Source organism: Ornithorhynchus anatinus, chromosome 3 (assembly GCF_004115215.2).
Source record: "Ornithorhynchus anatinus isolate Pmale09 chromosome 3, mOrnAna1.pri.v4, whole genome shotgun sequence".
In the NCBI taxonomy this organism is placed as follows: domain Eukaryota; kingdom Metazoa; phylum Chordata; class Mammalia; order Monotremata; family Ornithorhynchidae; genus Ornithorhynchus; species Ornithorhynchus anatinus.
The window spans coordinates 37,580,391-37,595,948 of NC_041730.1; the positions used below are offsets into that span (position 1 = coordinate 37,580,391).

Consider the following 15,558-nt stretch of genomic DNA (forward strand, 5'->3'; position numbering starts at 1 on the left):
GAGTTCTGAAATTGACTAGAATTTATAACAAAGTATTATTATCTCTGAATTGAATTGTAAACCCTGAGGGCTAATGGTTTTTAATGTTTTTATTTTAACATCCCTGAAACAAATTTTGATTTCAGGAAAAGCAAAATTGATGTTTGCTACCCTAATAGCCTAAAATGAGATCCCCAAGTAAATGCTTATAGTGCTGTTGCTTAGGCTCTAAGCTTAATAGCCTAGCGTAAATGGAGCCATTGTCAGCCATTTTCCTCAATATAATAATCTTGGTAAATGTAATCTAATTTTAAAGTGGGATGAAATAATCTACTGTAATTCCCATTCAGCATTAAATAGATGTGTACTAGTATTACCATTCAATTTAGATACTGAGAAATCAGGAAAGCCCTGAAAAAACCTGAAATTGAGCAGTTGAAGGGAAAACCATCTCCTTTGACCTACTTTAGATGAAAAATTTTGACTATTTAACTGTTGCTTTAAAATTGAATCTGCATCTCTTAACACCAATGAAAGGCTGAAGCTCCTGTTACATAGCACTAAGAAGGAATGAATTGAGAGAGTGCGGGAAAAAAAAAGCTTTGAAAGCAAATTGGGTCACTATACTGCTTATAACTGGAATTTCTGTAGTAATAATAATAACTATTGTATTTGTTAAGCTCTTACTTTTGTGCCAGGCACTATACTAAGCACCAGTGTGGATACACACAAATTGGGTTGGACACAGTCCCTGTCCCACATGGGGCTCACAGTCTTCATCCCCATTTTACAAATAACTCTGGAACAGAGAAGTTAAGGGACTTGCCCAAGGTGACAGCAGACAAGTGGCAGAGCCGAAATTAAAACCTAGATCCTTCTCACTCCCAGGCCCATCCTCTATCCTCTAGGCCACGCTGCTTCTACATCTGTGTTCCCTGGGTTCCGCATTAATGTGATGAATCTCCAAAATCAAAATCAGCAGTATATGTTATGAATTTGCTATTTTGTGTATGTGCAGATGATAAAGGACTTTGTAAATGAATGGAAATATTACTATTTTTTCCTCATTGTCATGTGAAGTGTCTACTGTATGCAAAATCCTGAACTGATTAACTGATCTCTGTCCTCAATTCCCCTCTAAGGCAGTTGTTCTGACAAAGGGTGCCAGGAATCGGGATGTCTCCAGACAGTCCTGGCCAGTACCTAATAAGGAAGCACACATGACATCCCACACCCTATGCTGGCCATACGGTGTAACCTATTAGCTGATAATACCACAATCACCATTTTAGGAGAGAAGTAACAGGATCATTATTATTATTATTATTATTGTAATTATGGTATTTGTTTAGTGCTTACTAAGTGTCAAGCATTGTTCTAAGCTTTGGGATAGACTGGACATAGTCCCTGTCCCAAATGGGACTCTCAGGCAAAGAGGGAGGAGAATAGGTATTGAATCCCCATTTTACAGATGAAGAAACTGAAGCACACTGAAGCAAAAAGACTTGCCACAGGTCACATGGCAGATAAGTGACATAGTAAAAATTAGAACTCAGGTCCTCTGACTCCCAGGCCCTTTCTCCTTCCACTAGACCTCCCTGATCCTTGGAAGGTGTTCTCTATCCCCCACTTACCTTAGCCTTAGCCTTTCATTTCAGATACAGATTATCTATGAAGCATGGAACCTCATAATAGGAGAAAATAATACAAATGGACAGAAATAATCCAGCTTCTCATCAAAGTTGAAAAGTTGATGGCCTAGTATAAATCTGAATTAATAACTGCCCTAAGTGAAAACCACTAAGCAACTGTTCATTTCTGTTTGAGGCCAGGGTGGTGGAACAGATGAAAACAATTTGAAAAATTCACATTTTATGGAGGGATAATAACCCAGGAAAGCTACATAGGAATCAAAGACATTTAGCAGACAGAAAATCAGGTAGGACATAATGCTGTATATATAAAGGACTCTAATCCATTTTAGCAAGATACCTTTATATGAAGAAGTATTAAAACTTTAAGTACTAGGTAGAAGTATACTTTTAGGTCACCATTGAGTACATTATTAAACAAAATTGGATAGGTGTTTGGAATTCAGAAACCCAGTGTTTCTATAAACTGGTTAGTCTTCATAATTGGGTCTGGGAAATTAGAGATTTAAATGACAAAACACTAAATGGTATCCTTTCTTTAGGAAATAATTAAAAAGTGCATTCCCAAGATCTCCCCAAACTGACCAAAATATAATGACTTCATTAAAAAAAATGATAAAAGCCATAATAGTCACATGATCAAATAAGAATGAAAGCATGTAACAATAATAAAAATGTCAAGTATAACTTTTTGTTTGTACACATTTAAATATTTAATTTTCAGGGTGTTTCATATCCTATTAATCATTTCCTGGCTAATGTTCTTTAGATTTCTTACAATGTTAAATAGATCAATTGTTATATAATGCTAAATTGAAATGGGCTTAATCACTCTACTCATATATGTTAAAATATTTCGAAGTCTAAGCAGGATAGGAACGGAGCTGTTTAAGCCAAGGTAAATTTTGCTGGATTATCTTGAAGTGAGGGATAGTTGTAAGGAGTAGGCATTAAAATTCAAAAGAGTTGGAAGAAAAGAGTTACTTTCTTACAGTTTGTCTATATTATGAAAGAATTTTTAAGGTGTTGGCAGTTAAAATCACCACCTCCGGTTTTGGGGCCCAACTTTTCAATGTGGGTTCAGGAACAAAACATGTGACACATGGCCTCGTGGATTGAACACAGATCTAGGAGTCAGAAGAACCTGGGTCCAATCCCAGCTCTGCCACATCTTTTGCTCTGTGACCTTGGGCAAGTTACATTTCTGTGCCTCAATTACCTCATCTGTAAAATGGGGATTAAGATTGTGAGTCCGATGTAGGACATGGACTGTGTCCAACATGATTAGTATGTATCTATCCCAATGCTTAATACAGTGTCTAGCACATAGTAAGCACTTAAATACTAGTACTAGTACTATTATTATTATTATTACTATTATTTTGTTCTACTGAATGCAGAGAAGTGTCACACAGCCCTGAATCCATAGCAAGGTTTTAAAGCCCTGGTGGAAAATGTCCTTTTTATATACTCATTAAGGCAAAAGAGGAGATGAACTTCTCCAAGCAAACATGAAAAATCCAGGAGAGTTGCTGAGAAACAGTTCTGGAAGGGTGAGGTGTTTCCTGAAAAATTGTCAGGGATTGGTCTAGACTGTAAACTCATTATGGGCAGGGAATTTGTCTTCTAATTTTGTTGTATTATGCTTTCGCAAGCACTTAGTATACTGCTGTATGTAATAAGTGCTAAATAAGGGCTCAGTAAATATCAATAAATAGAAAAGCAGCTTGGCATTGTGGATAGAGCATGGGCCTGGGAGTCAGAAGGACTTGGGTTTTATTCCCAACTCTGTCTGCTGTATGACCTTGGTCAAGTCATTTTACTTTTTGGTGCCTCAGTTATCTCATCTGTAAAATGGAGATCAACACTGTGAGCCCCAAGTGGAACATGAACTGTATCCAACCTGATTATCTTGTATCTAACTGGCACTTACTACAGTACATTAAGTGCTTAACAAATACCATAAGTACCTTCTGATGATGTTCAGTGGACTTTCTAAATTGCTTTAGAAGTAGATTTTCATCTGCCAATGTGATAATATTCTTACTATATCAAATTAGGTGTAAATAATGAATAGGAAAATATTTCTAAAATGCTTACTCTCAGCATATTCCCAGTTTAAATATTTTAGGAAAACCCAAGGACATATGTAAGTGAAAAGCAAACAAAACATGCTAAATAAGGATTTATTCATTTTTCACCTCTATGTACTTCTCAAGTAAAATAGCACGGCTGGAGCTAGGAATTATGTAATATAATAGTGCGATCTTGAATTGAGACGATAAATGTTCTGAACATAATTTATTCCTGGAAAATAACAGGGATTTGACACCTCCTAATCAGCTGCCACATTGAAAACTGAAAGCTTTTGGTTTCTCTAAAAAGATTTAATTCAAAATGTCTTTTTTGATCTAGTAGCAAGATTAAATGTTGTTGTCTAAAACTTTCTGTACATTTGCATTTCAAATTAGATAGTCGGTATCTCTGATAACAATTAGCCTTCATTTTGGGAAGGAATTATGATATGAATAAGAGTGGTGTCCTTGCTGTTTTTCAGACAGTAGCAATGATTTTTGAGAATAGCCAGTGAGAATAGGAACTCATTTCTTAATCACAAAGTAGCTTGTCCCACAAAACTTTCCTCTCAGCAATTGGCTGACTTAACAAACTGCCCAGAAAGATATTTGGATTGTAAATATCTTTGGGGTATTTGTTTTGTATTTTAATGTTTCATCACTCCTGCTTTGTCTTGTCTCCAGTCCCTTTTCCTCACTTAAACTGTTGGCCTGTGAGTCTCCTGAGGAATGGGGCTGATATCTAATTCCCATTTGGGTATTCTCTCTCAGCGCTTAGTACAGTCCGCTGCACACAGTAAGCACTTAATACACACTATTATTGCTAATTATTATGAGCGAGAAACATTTCCTAAATAGAAAGTGCCTTAATGTTGTGATCTATCGATTTAAAGAGCAATTGTATAGTCCAACCTACACCAGCAAATTAACAGATTTACATAGATACCTTAGACCAAAAGAACACTTTTTCCTGCAGTTCTTGAATAATTGAGGGTAAAGTTCACTCAGATAAATTGCTCACGGGGACTTATTCTTGGAACCTAAATGCAGTAGGAGGCTTGGCCCATTATTAAGGTGGATTCCAAGCCTAGGGGAAGGGGTTGAGATGGAATAAAGTAACACATTCAGGCTGTTTGTGTCAGTGCTTGAGGATGCCTGAAGGTGGATGGACTGCCTCCTCCTCTGCTTCCATATAATTACTAGTTTCCTTCTATTATAGCCCTTCCTGAATAGGCTACTGAAAGTGAGTGAGATCCAAATTACATGTGGGTTAGGTTTCATCACAGTGACAGATATGGTGGCAGTGATATGGGAAAAATGGAAAGAGGACATTTTAAATCCAAACTGATTAAGGTCATTCAGATATAACAATTATCTGGAAAAGCATAACAAAAGATAAATACAAAGATGACATTTACAAAGATGCTTACGCTCTAAAGCCCCAGTTCTCTCTTCCTCTCTCTAGGTTCCCATCTCCTCATGCTTTCAGGACATCTCTACTTGGATGTCCTCCTGCCACCTTAAACTCAGCCTGTCCAAAACAGAGCTCCTTATTCTCCGTCAAAAACCCTGTCCTCTCCCAAAGTTTCCCATCACTGTAGACGGCAGAACCATCCTTCCCCTCTCACAATCCCTAACTTTGACTCAGCTCTCTCATTCAACCCACATATCCAGTCTGTCACCAAATCCTCCTGGCCTCATCTTCACAACATCACCAAGATCCACCCTTTTCTCTCCATCCAAACTACTACCATATTAGTACAATAGCTCATCCTATCCCACCTAGATTACTGCATCAGCCTCCTTTTTGACCTCCCAACCATGTGCCTCTTCCCACTTAAGTCCATATTTCACTCTGCTGCCCTGATTATAATTCTACAGAAACGTTCAGACATGACACCCCCCTCCTCCAAAATCTCCAGCTGTTCCTATCCACCTCTGTATCAAACAAAAACTCTTCACTATTGGCTTCAAAGCTCTTCTTCACCTTGCCTTCTCCTACCTCACCTCCCTTCTCTTCTTCTACATCCCAGTCTGCACACTCTGCCTCTCTGGTGGTAACCTTACTGTGCCTTGATCTCACATGTCTCACCGCCGACCCCGGCCCAAGTCCTTACTCTGGTCTGGAATGCCGTCCCTCCTCAATTCCTCCAGTCAATCATTCTTTCCCCATTCAAAGCCCTACTGAAGGTGCACCTCCTCCAAGAGGCGTTCCTAGAATAAACCCCACTTTTCCTCAGCTCCCATTCCCTTCCGCATCACCCTGACTCATTCCCTTTACTCTTACCCTTTCTTCCAGTCCCACAGCATATATGTATATATGTATATATCTATAATTCTATTTACTTAATATTGATGCCTGTTTACTTCTATTGATGTCCATCTCCCCAACCCCCAAGACTGTGAGCCTGTTGTGGGCAGGGATTGTCTCTCTTGATTGCTGTATTGTACTTTTCAAGCGCTTAGTACAGTGCTCTGCACACAGCAAGTGCTCAATAATTACAATTGAATGAATGAATAAAGCTCTTTATAATGTATCCTTAGCTACCTCATACCTATCAGTATGTTACTAAAATAATGCCTATCTGGCCTGTTTTCTTTTCCTCTTTTCAGAGATAGGGAAAGACAAAGACATCTATACAGATGATTCCGAGCATGGTAATTATGACTCACGTACTGATCAGTCACTCCTCATTAAAAACAAGTTCATCAGACAGAAAACAGAACCTCGGACTAAATCATCTTTGAAGGTAAAAGAATAGAGCCTCTCTTTGATGGTTTGGTGAGGGGCTTACTCTTTGAAGGGTCTTTAGGAATTAGTATGTGCTAAGGTTTGTTGGTTTGTTTGGTGAAATGGCTAATGGCAGAAATTCCACAGAGAACTAATGGTGACTGTACCCAGGTGGGAGGGTAAAATGAAAATTAGACCATCAGTCTTTAAGAAGTTCTAGGTGGGAGGTTCATCTAACCATCATTTCAAATTCATTAGCATTTAAAAGAGGTGAAGTGAATCATTTTTTTGAAATTTGGATCTAGTACTTTCAATAACTTTTTCTTTAGTAAGTGTTCTTTTCATATTTAAACATTCAGAAGATATTTTAGATTTTATGGCCAAAAGTAACAAGAGCACAATACCTGGTGTTGTCAGATACAGAAGCACCTAATGCCAATTATATCTCAGAAGAAAATATTGGTAAGTATGCTCTATATTCATAGTTCAAACTTGCTTAGCAAAATCAAACTTGGCAAACCTAAATTTGGTGATCCTTCCTAGTCTCCAAATCATGCCTTCATGTTTTTGCACATAAACTATTTTCCCTCAGTTCTTCTTACTCAGCCCAACAGCAAGCCCTGTGTTTGCTGTGCTGCTTTTTCCTTTTCCTTTCCATCTCCAGCTTTTACTAGAACCCCAAGTGGAATAGAAACACCTCTCTGTCTTTGGCAGGAATACTGGGTGTCCCCAGTAACCAGGGCAGATTTGGATGGCGTTTCACTTTAGGCATTTTCTCCTCCATCTTTCCCTGTTATTATAAGTATTATAGTTACCTGAAGGTTGAAAGAGAAAGCTGATTTTACTCCCCCCTCCTCCAGCTGTCCCCTCTTCTTCTTGTACCACTTTCCCATCCTGTTGCTACTTGGTGCAACTCTAAGCCTCTTCCTCTTTACCCTCCTCCTCTTTCCCTCCCTCTATCCTAATGACCAATGTTTTTATTGTATCCCCAATCATATATTATGTAAAGTAAAAGTTCATTCAAGTCTGAATTAGAATAATGAATTTGTAGCATCCAGTTTAGTGAGGTTTTACAGTTTTGAAACTTCCAAGACAAATACAAGTTGAGAGGGCATCGATTTTCAGCCTGTCATTGCTGACAGACCACAATGAGTGGTGAATGGATCGGAGCCAGTGGATATGTTAGTAATAGTGCAGCACAATTTGTACTACAACTATTTCTCCAGCTTCAAGTATGGGACTTATTATTGGTAGCAGAACTTCTATTTTGACAGTCTGTTCATAATGGTAATTAATCAGCTTGCAACTTTCTTTCTGTAAATAAATCATTTTCTATTTTGTGATCCCCTTCTTAGTCGGACGGGGAAGCCTTGGGCTATCAGCAGCGAGTAATAGTCTGAGTTTAAATATATCCATTGAACTAGAAATTGTTTTAATATAGTAGAACAGCATAATGCTTTTCCAATTTTGTATTCTTAAGGATAATATGGGGTCCCTTTTCTTAGCCATTCTGAGAAAAAAACAGTGAGTTCTCTGCTGTTTACCTTTCTATCCATGATGATTTAACTCCCCTTCACACATGCAGTGGTGTAAATGAGGCCAGATTTCAACTTAGTATTTTACCTATCATAAACATTAGCCAATATATCTAAAGCAGCTCATAATTTTCTGTGTCTTTCCTGCTGTGGTCTTTCTGAGAAAGTCACTGTTGAGTCCATCTTTTTAGGCCTCATACTCTCTAAGAGTAACCTGATCGACAAAGAAATTGAAACCTGAATCAGAGGTGGAGGACAAAATTTAGCTCAAAATGGTTAACCCAAACAAACTCTACACTGCAGCAGTAACTTGGGTCTATCCTTGCTCTTCAGTGAAATGCTGTGACACAAGGTAGCGTTCAGCTGGCCATACACACTGAAGTGAGAGTTTAGAGGGCCAGCCCTCATGTGACACATGATGGATCACATCATTACACACACAGGATGCAGTGTGATGATGTCAAATGATGCCCCATGTCATCAAATTATATCACTTTGTCTCGAGATGAAATGGCAGTTTTCAGACATTTTCAGCCCCACTAAACTTATTTTTGTCTGAATCAGCAGGGCTTGCTGCAGGCCTGACATTGGCTGGTGAGCAACTGGTACTCATGACTGAGTCACCAGGTCCTTCCAGAAATGTCTTCCTTTGCACCTTGGGGAGGGACTTCCAGAGGAGACAATGCCCCTGGACAATCTTACCTCCATCCCAAGGACAGGGAGCCACGTCCTATCCTGCAGGAATCAATCATATTTACTGAGTGCTTACTGGGTGCAGACCACTGTACTAAACACTTGGGAGAGTACATTATAACGGAGTTGGGAGACATGTTCCCTGCCCACAAGGAGCTTTGAGTCTAGAGGAAGCTACACTTGTCCCAGTGTTCAGTGTCCCCAGCCCGGTCACAGTAAAGCACTCCTCCCTCATCCAACTAGCAATTCCTCCAGCCCTGTCTCTTTCAGTCCCTCATCACTGGGTCCTCATGGCTTATCTGCTTCCCTGTGTATCCCAGAAACTACAGGCATAAATGGCCAAGTCTGGCCAAACCTTCGTTCCCCAGATTTCCAGATGAAATCTTAGTTCCCCAAATCCAAGTGACTTCCTGCTGTTCCCATTACCAACAAAAGGACAGGATAACAATGGAAGGAGGGAAAAATTTCCCACAACTTTAATGAAGCTTTTCAAAAACACTCCATGGGTTCTGAGGGTAGGGAAGTGAAGAATCCATGCAAAGATAAAAGTAAAGATGGTTGCCACATATGTGCAGAGGATGGCATGCATGGTGGCTATCTTGATTAGGTGATTTGCTACGGTCACCACCTTGAATATCCATGCAAGAGTCATCTTGGGAGTGCGAGGCATTATTTCACCCCTGCTATGTGTCATCCTGAGCACATCATCATCACCATATGTCTCCCTTGGTTTCTTGAACAGTTTCATTAATATGACTTTCAAGTTATTATTAACAAATGTTGAATCACCAAAAAGACCATGAATTACAGCCATCCAATGGAAATTGAAGTAATACTTGCTGCCAAACAATATCTGTTAATGGATGATGTGTCATTGCCCCAGGTACAGTGAAGGTTGGTACTTGATTTCAGACATCCAGTGTTGGAGGCCAGAAAAGGACCCAGGCTTTTAATCTCGGTTTAAATTCATTTGTTTCATACTTTTCTTACAGGAAAAGGGCTTTTTAGCACAAAAGGAGCTGAAGCTGAGAAGACTGGAATTGTTTTTTTGTCTGATCTTTGGCAAAAGGAATTGAACTGAATTTAGAGTCTTGTCTTATCACTCCAGTTTAGAAATATCAGGTTAGGGTGAAATTTCACACAGTGTATTTTGAATGATAAGGTTGTTTTGCATGTGCTTTTGCTCATGATCCACTAACCTGCCCAGAGCAGGCCCTGCTTAGTTCTTATCATCTGTGATTTCTAAGGGGTGTTTCTCTGGACAAACATAGTAGGAATTTCTCTGGGTTTGGAAACCCAATCTAAGTCACTACTTATCAATAAGTAGTTGAGCACTTACTATGTGCAGAACACTGTACTAACACTTGGGAGAATACAATTCAGTAGACAGTATAGTTGGCAGTGTGTATGGCTTGCATATATCCAAGTCAGATTCCTTTTTAGTATTTGCATTTCCCCATCTGTACTGTGGTCAGGATTAAATCAGCAGAAGGAAATCCTTGGCTTGACAAAGATATCCTAATTGTATTTCTGCATTCTCATAATAGAGTAGCTAAGTATCACAAATGTTTTGGTAGGCTGATTTTCAGAATAATCCCATCTCCTTATCCTCCAACTTCCATTTGTTGGTCACATTCTATTTTGTCTTTTTCTTTCTCATTGTGATTGAAATCCACCAGTACAGAATCTGCACTTCTTTGGGATAATTTATTTATTGTGAAGTCCTCTATGCAATTAAGAAACTCTATAATCATTATTAATATTTGAATGGTTGGCTAACAGGGGAAATAGCAGAGAAGCATTGCAAGAGGATATACAGAGTTAATATCAGTAGTCTAAATAAAAGGACAGCAAATTTACTGTTCTACGTTTAGTATTCCTGTGGTATGGGCTGCACACCTATGCAGTCTAGAGCTTTTGGAAGTTAATACTACTGAAGATGAGGTCTATCTCTATGTGCCAGTTTAGTTTTGAAAAACTGGTACATGTTCAAGACCCCCTTCATAGTGTGATTATAAAGACAGCTCATCCTCTAAACTGTAAGTTTATCCTCTAGCCTGTTAGCTCATTGTGGGGACAGCTTTACCAACTCTGCTATATTCTACTCTCCCAAGCCCAGTTGAGGCTGCCAATATGGTAATCCTCATCTTAATAGATGATAAAACTGATTCTTCTATAATTTACATAGCCTGAAGCTTTTAGCATGGAATCATATGTGGCAAATACCTTACAAACTAGAATAAGGAGTTATTTTAAAACAATTTTGTCACACTGACACCCCCTGCAGATATATATAGATATATATATATATATATATATATATATGTATATATATGTATATATACACACACACACACATATATGTATATATGAATGCTTCAAAATAAGATGTGTGTTCCATGGTTTGGATATATCGTTTGGGGGTTGTATCAGCAAGTCTCACTTGGACTCACAATTAAGAATTGGGAAAATCACTCTAAGAATCATGGGTGTTCTTTGTGAAAGATCGAAATTCAGGGAGATAATTAAAGTTCTCTTCTCTCCACCATCACTTGCATTCTTAGAGTCAAGCATTTGCCCTCACCATCTATTTAGTGAAATGTTATCTCTGAAATAGGCAGTAGAGTTATTTATTCAAGGTATTCAACCCTCTGGAAATAGAGAATTGGAGCAGATGACCTCAAGAGGTCTCTTCCTACTATAGGATTTTGCTGCAGGTGAAGGACTGGACTCGCAATGTCCAATTGTTCATTCCAGTCTGACTCAAAGAATCATTCCCACTGTTTAAGTATTTTGATATCTATAGATGAAAAGGCACTGAATAATCTTTGCATGAAATGTCATTTTCTTGTTGCATCTTTTGCTTTTCATTCCACTGAGTTTTTAATGATATGATTCAGATTCCAGGTCAAATGAGATCAAGGCCAAAGCCAGATCTGACACAAGGATATTTGTTGCTTATTTCATTTGGAAATGTCTTTGAAACATACTGGACAGGATAGCTATCATAAAATGTGATTTCTTAATCTGTCAATGCCAGCCAAAAAATACCGTCTTAAAATCTTTGTATCATTTTATGTACTGCCTAAATTTATACCTTGATCATCCTAGGATTGCCCAAATTTATGCCTTAGTCTTCCCAGGAACCTCAAACTGATAATAATTTATTAAAATACATAAAACATTTTAGCAGTAATGGCTAATGTATGTTGGAAGGAAAAGAAACCTGAATTTTTTCTATGTCCTGAAGATGGTAATAATTACTGTGTTATTTGTTAAGTACTTATTAAGTGCTAAGTACCATCCTAAGCTCTGGGGTAGATACCAAATAATCAAGTCCCACATTGGACTCATAGTGTAAGTAGAAGGGAGAACAGGAAGATCAGAGGGATGTGCCTTTGCAAGTCAGGGTGGATGTAGAATCACTTTCTGAAAATCCCCATAAATACAATTATGTAGACTTCCAGAAAAAGCATCACCATTAATCTGATAAACCCCATTGTGCTCTGTAAGGTATTTATGTGCAAAAGACTATGATTTGAATTACACCTGGACATGAATAATCAGTCAGGATAATATGCTTCTTGCCACTTGCTCCACAGAGCAGTCAATCTGCTAGGTTCCATACCAGCAGCTGCTTCTGAGATGTGATAGAGCAGATGGCAAGAATCCAATCTATAAGACCCAGTAGGACCTGGTCCACATGGGAAGAGGTTAACCGCAATCCCTGTTCTTTTACAGATGGAAGATGTGCTTTCTAACCCTCTCAACCACCTGTGACTCTATATGCAGTTGTGAATCTCATAAAAGGGAAACGGTGCATCCAAACCCACCATCTAAATCACAGTTATTTCTCCTCTTTGGTGGAAGACGCATTTTACATCAACAAGAAAGAAAGTACAAAATAGGCAGCTTTTTCCACCTTAAATTTGAACATTTAATTAAACTTTGGATAGAAAGTGACTCCCATGTAGTGGAGTAACTACCACTGGAAGTAAGGTCTCCATTTAACTTTACTGATTCTAAGTGTCTCCAGTTATTTATCAAGTTATTTCTAAGTTAGACAATGATGGGTAGGTGGGGAATATGCTTGACCATCCTGCATTTCTTGTGTCTTCAAGATGAAATGGTAACATTCTGCTGGCTGTTGTATGCATATTAATGGGAGCGTTTTAGTATTCACTGATTATTAATGCATTTGGTTGATTTTTTATTGTTATTGCTGTGTTTGCTAAATGCTTACTATATGTCAAGCATTTTTCTAAACATTGAGGTAGATACTAGTTAATCAAGTTGGACACAGTCCTTGTCCCACATGGGGCTCTCAGTCGAAGGAGAAGGGAGAGAGAGCAGGTTTTTTTTTTCTTTATGTTATTTAAATAGTTACTATGTGCCAGAAACTGTACTAAGTGCTTTGGTAGATACAAACTAATAAGGTTGGACATAATCTATGTGTCACTTGGGGCTCACAGTCTTAATCCACATTTTACAGATGAGATATCTGAGTCCCAGAGAAGTGAAGTGACAAGGTGACACAGCAAGCAAGTGGTGGAGCCAGTTTTAGAACCCAAATCGTTTTGACTCCCAGGACTGTGCTGTATCCATTAGACCACACTGAATGATTCCCCATTTTACATATGAGAAAATTGGAGCTCAGAGAAGTTAAGTGTCTTGCCTAAATTCGTACAGCAGGATCCTGGCAGAGTCAGGATTAGAATCCAAGTTATCTGACTCCCAGGCCTGTTCTCTCTCCTCTAGGCCATGCTGCTCAATTGATAAATGTGATTCAGTGATAATTTGATGAACTGAAAAATGAACCATTGATCTCTATCTGTAAATATGCCTGAATGGAGAAAATATGTAAAAACAGTGTACTGAGAAGTCAAATTCTATTGAATTAGAAATATTTGCTGTGAATGGCTTGATAGTTTTGTCAATCACTCAACCAATAGCATAGAGCCAAGATTAGTTTAGGTAGTTTGGGTGTTATACCTGGAGGGTGCTGTGCAATCCAGATAAGGTTAGCTTGGATAGCCGGGTCATGATTGCATGTTAAAGGGGAGGGAAGGAACCATTAGAGACTGATTGAAGATGACATTTGTAGAGGAAAAAGTGGGACCAAATTGATTTTAGAAGGTGAAAATGGATTGGGTCAGAGGAACAGGGAGAGGGGATGTGATTTGAAAGCAGGTGGGAGAACTCCTGGGGAGAAGAGAAAAGGGTAAATAGAGAAAAGGGAAAACTAATTGCTTCAGTTGAGAATAAGTTTTATAGAGGGGTGATATTAAATTTTGGAATATACTACCATATATTAGAGATTATATAAATCATCTAGTCAAAAGTGTTCCCTCTCTTGACTGTTCATTCTTTTAAAGAGCCGTGTGGTAACAAATTTAAAAGAAGAATCGTGAATCATCCCTACATTAGCTGTACTATTGCATGCCGTAGAACTTCATCGGTATTCTCATATATACTAAATTTTCTTGGATTGTATTAATAGTAACCGCAGTATTTGTTGCTATGTTCCAAGAACTGAGCTGAGTCCTGTGGTAGATACAAGTGATCAGATCGGACACAGTTTGTCTTGAAAGGAATTGAAAATTAGTTTTAAAATTAGACTAATATCCTAAAGATCTTTTGTGACCTGAGAATAAGTTAAATAAAATTGCATGGTGTGCAGTCTCCAAATAATTGATCTAGTATGTACCCACGCACTAAAATTCAGGCAATTATCTGATTGCCTTTTTACATAGTGTGGGAGGAGGGCACTTTAAAATGTTAGCCTAGACCCCAAATGACTTCTCGACCTGTTTCCCATCTACAAACTACACTGGTAGGCTCTGGTACTGGAACTACTGGTTAGTTCCAGTCCCCCCGCATTATGCAACCGTAAGAAAAATATCTGCGCTATGAAGAGCTGAGTTTATTGCCTGTGTTTTTTTAATTGTATTTGTGAAGCACTTACTATGTAACATCACTGTACTAAACTCTGGGGTAGATGCGATCTAAGCAGGTTGGACACAATCCATGTCCCACATGGGGCTCACAGATTTAATTTCCTTTTACAGATGAGGTAACTGAGTTACAGAGAAGTTAAGTGGCTTGCCCAAGGCCACACAACAGGCAAGCAGTAGAACTGGGACCTATTAACCCTTTACCCCCTCCCCCCAACACCAAGCAGCAGAAAGACTAATAGAGCCCATAAAAAGAAAAACCCACTGTCCTTCATTTAGGATCACATTTTAATCCCCTGTGGTTTGAACAAGTGCCTCTCAGAGGGAGGCACAATATTGGTCACTTCCTTCTCTGCCCACCCATGCAATCTACTGCATAGGCTTAAGACTCTAGACTCTAAGCTCGTTGTGGGCAGGGAATATGGCTGTTTATTGTTGTATTGTACTTCCCCAAGCACTTAATACAATGCTCTGCATACAGTAAGTGCTTAATAAATATGATTGAATGGACTTGGTGCATGCTTGCATGGTATATATTCTCGGCATAACCATTCACATGCACCTCTCGCCATAGAAAACTCAGCATCTTTTCCACTGTACAAATATGATCCTTCTGGTGAGGCCACAGGTCAGTTTACAGTGGCCAGCCCCACCTACATCTCAGCAGAGAGTGTCTTCCATTTCCATTTTGTACCAGCAAATCTCTCTCTGCATTGTCTGGAGTTATCCCCCTAGTTTTACACAAATCCTGCTGTTGTCTAGGGGATCTGGTCCCCCTGGAAACAGAGAATTTTCTCCACCAAGGGACCTCAACATGAATGTGTTTAATCTCCAGCAAAAAGCACAGAAAAGAAAGGCTCATCTAAAGTGCCAGCCTAAACATTTGCCCTCAATCAATAGTGGTAGCTGATTGGTTTTCGTATGTCTGGCTTCCCAGTT

The 15,558-nt window shown here is 38.8% G+C and overlaps 1 protein-coding gene across 3 annotated transcripts in view; it reads left to right on the forward strand.

The window, feature by feature from the left end:
• Positions 1 to 15,558, forward strand: part of ANO3 (anoctamin 3) — a 249,457-nt gene that overhangs the window by 93,859 nt on the left and 140,040 nt on the right. For all 3 annotated transcript variants that reach the window (XM_001509055.5, XM_039911456.1, XM_029060306.2), the window contains exon 4: positions 6,320 to 6,456. In XM_001509055.5, the coding sequence (XP_001509105.2) occupies positions 6,320 to 6,456 (137 nt within the window). The remainder of the gene's footprint in view (positions 1 to 6,319; positions 6,457 to 15,558) is intronic.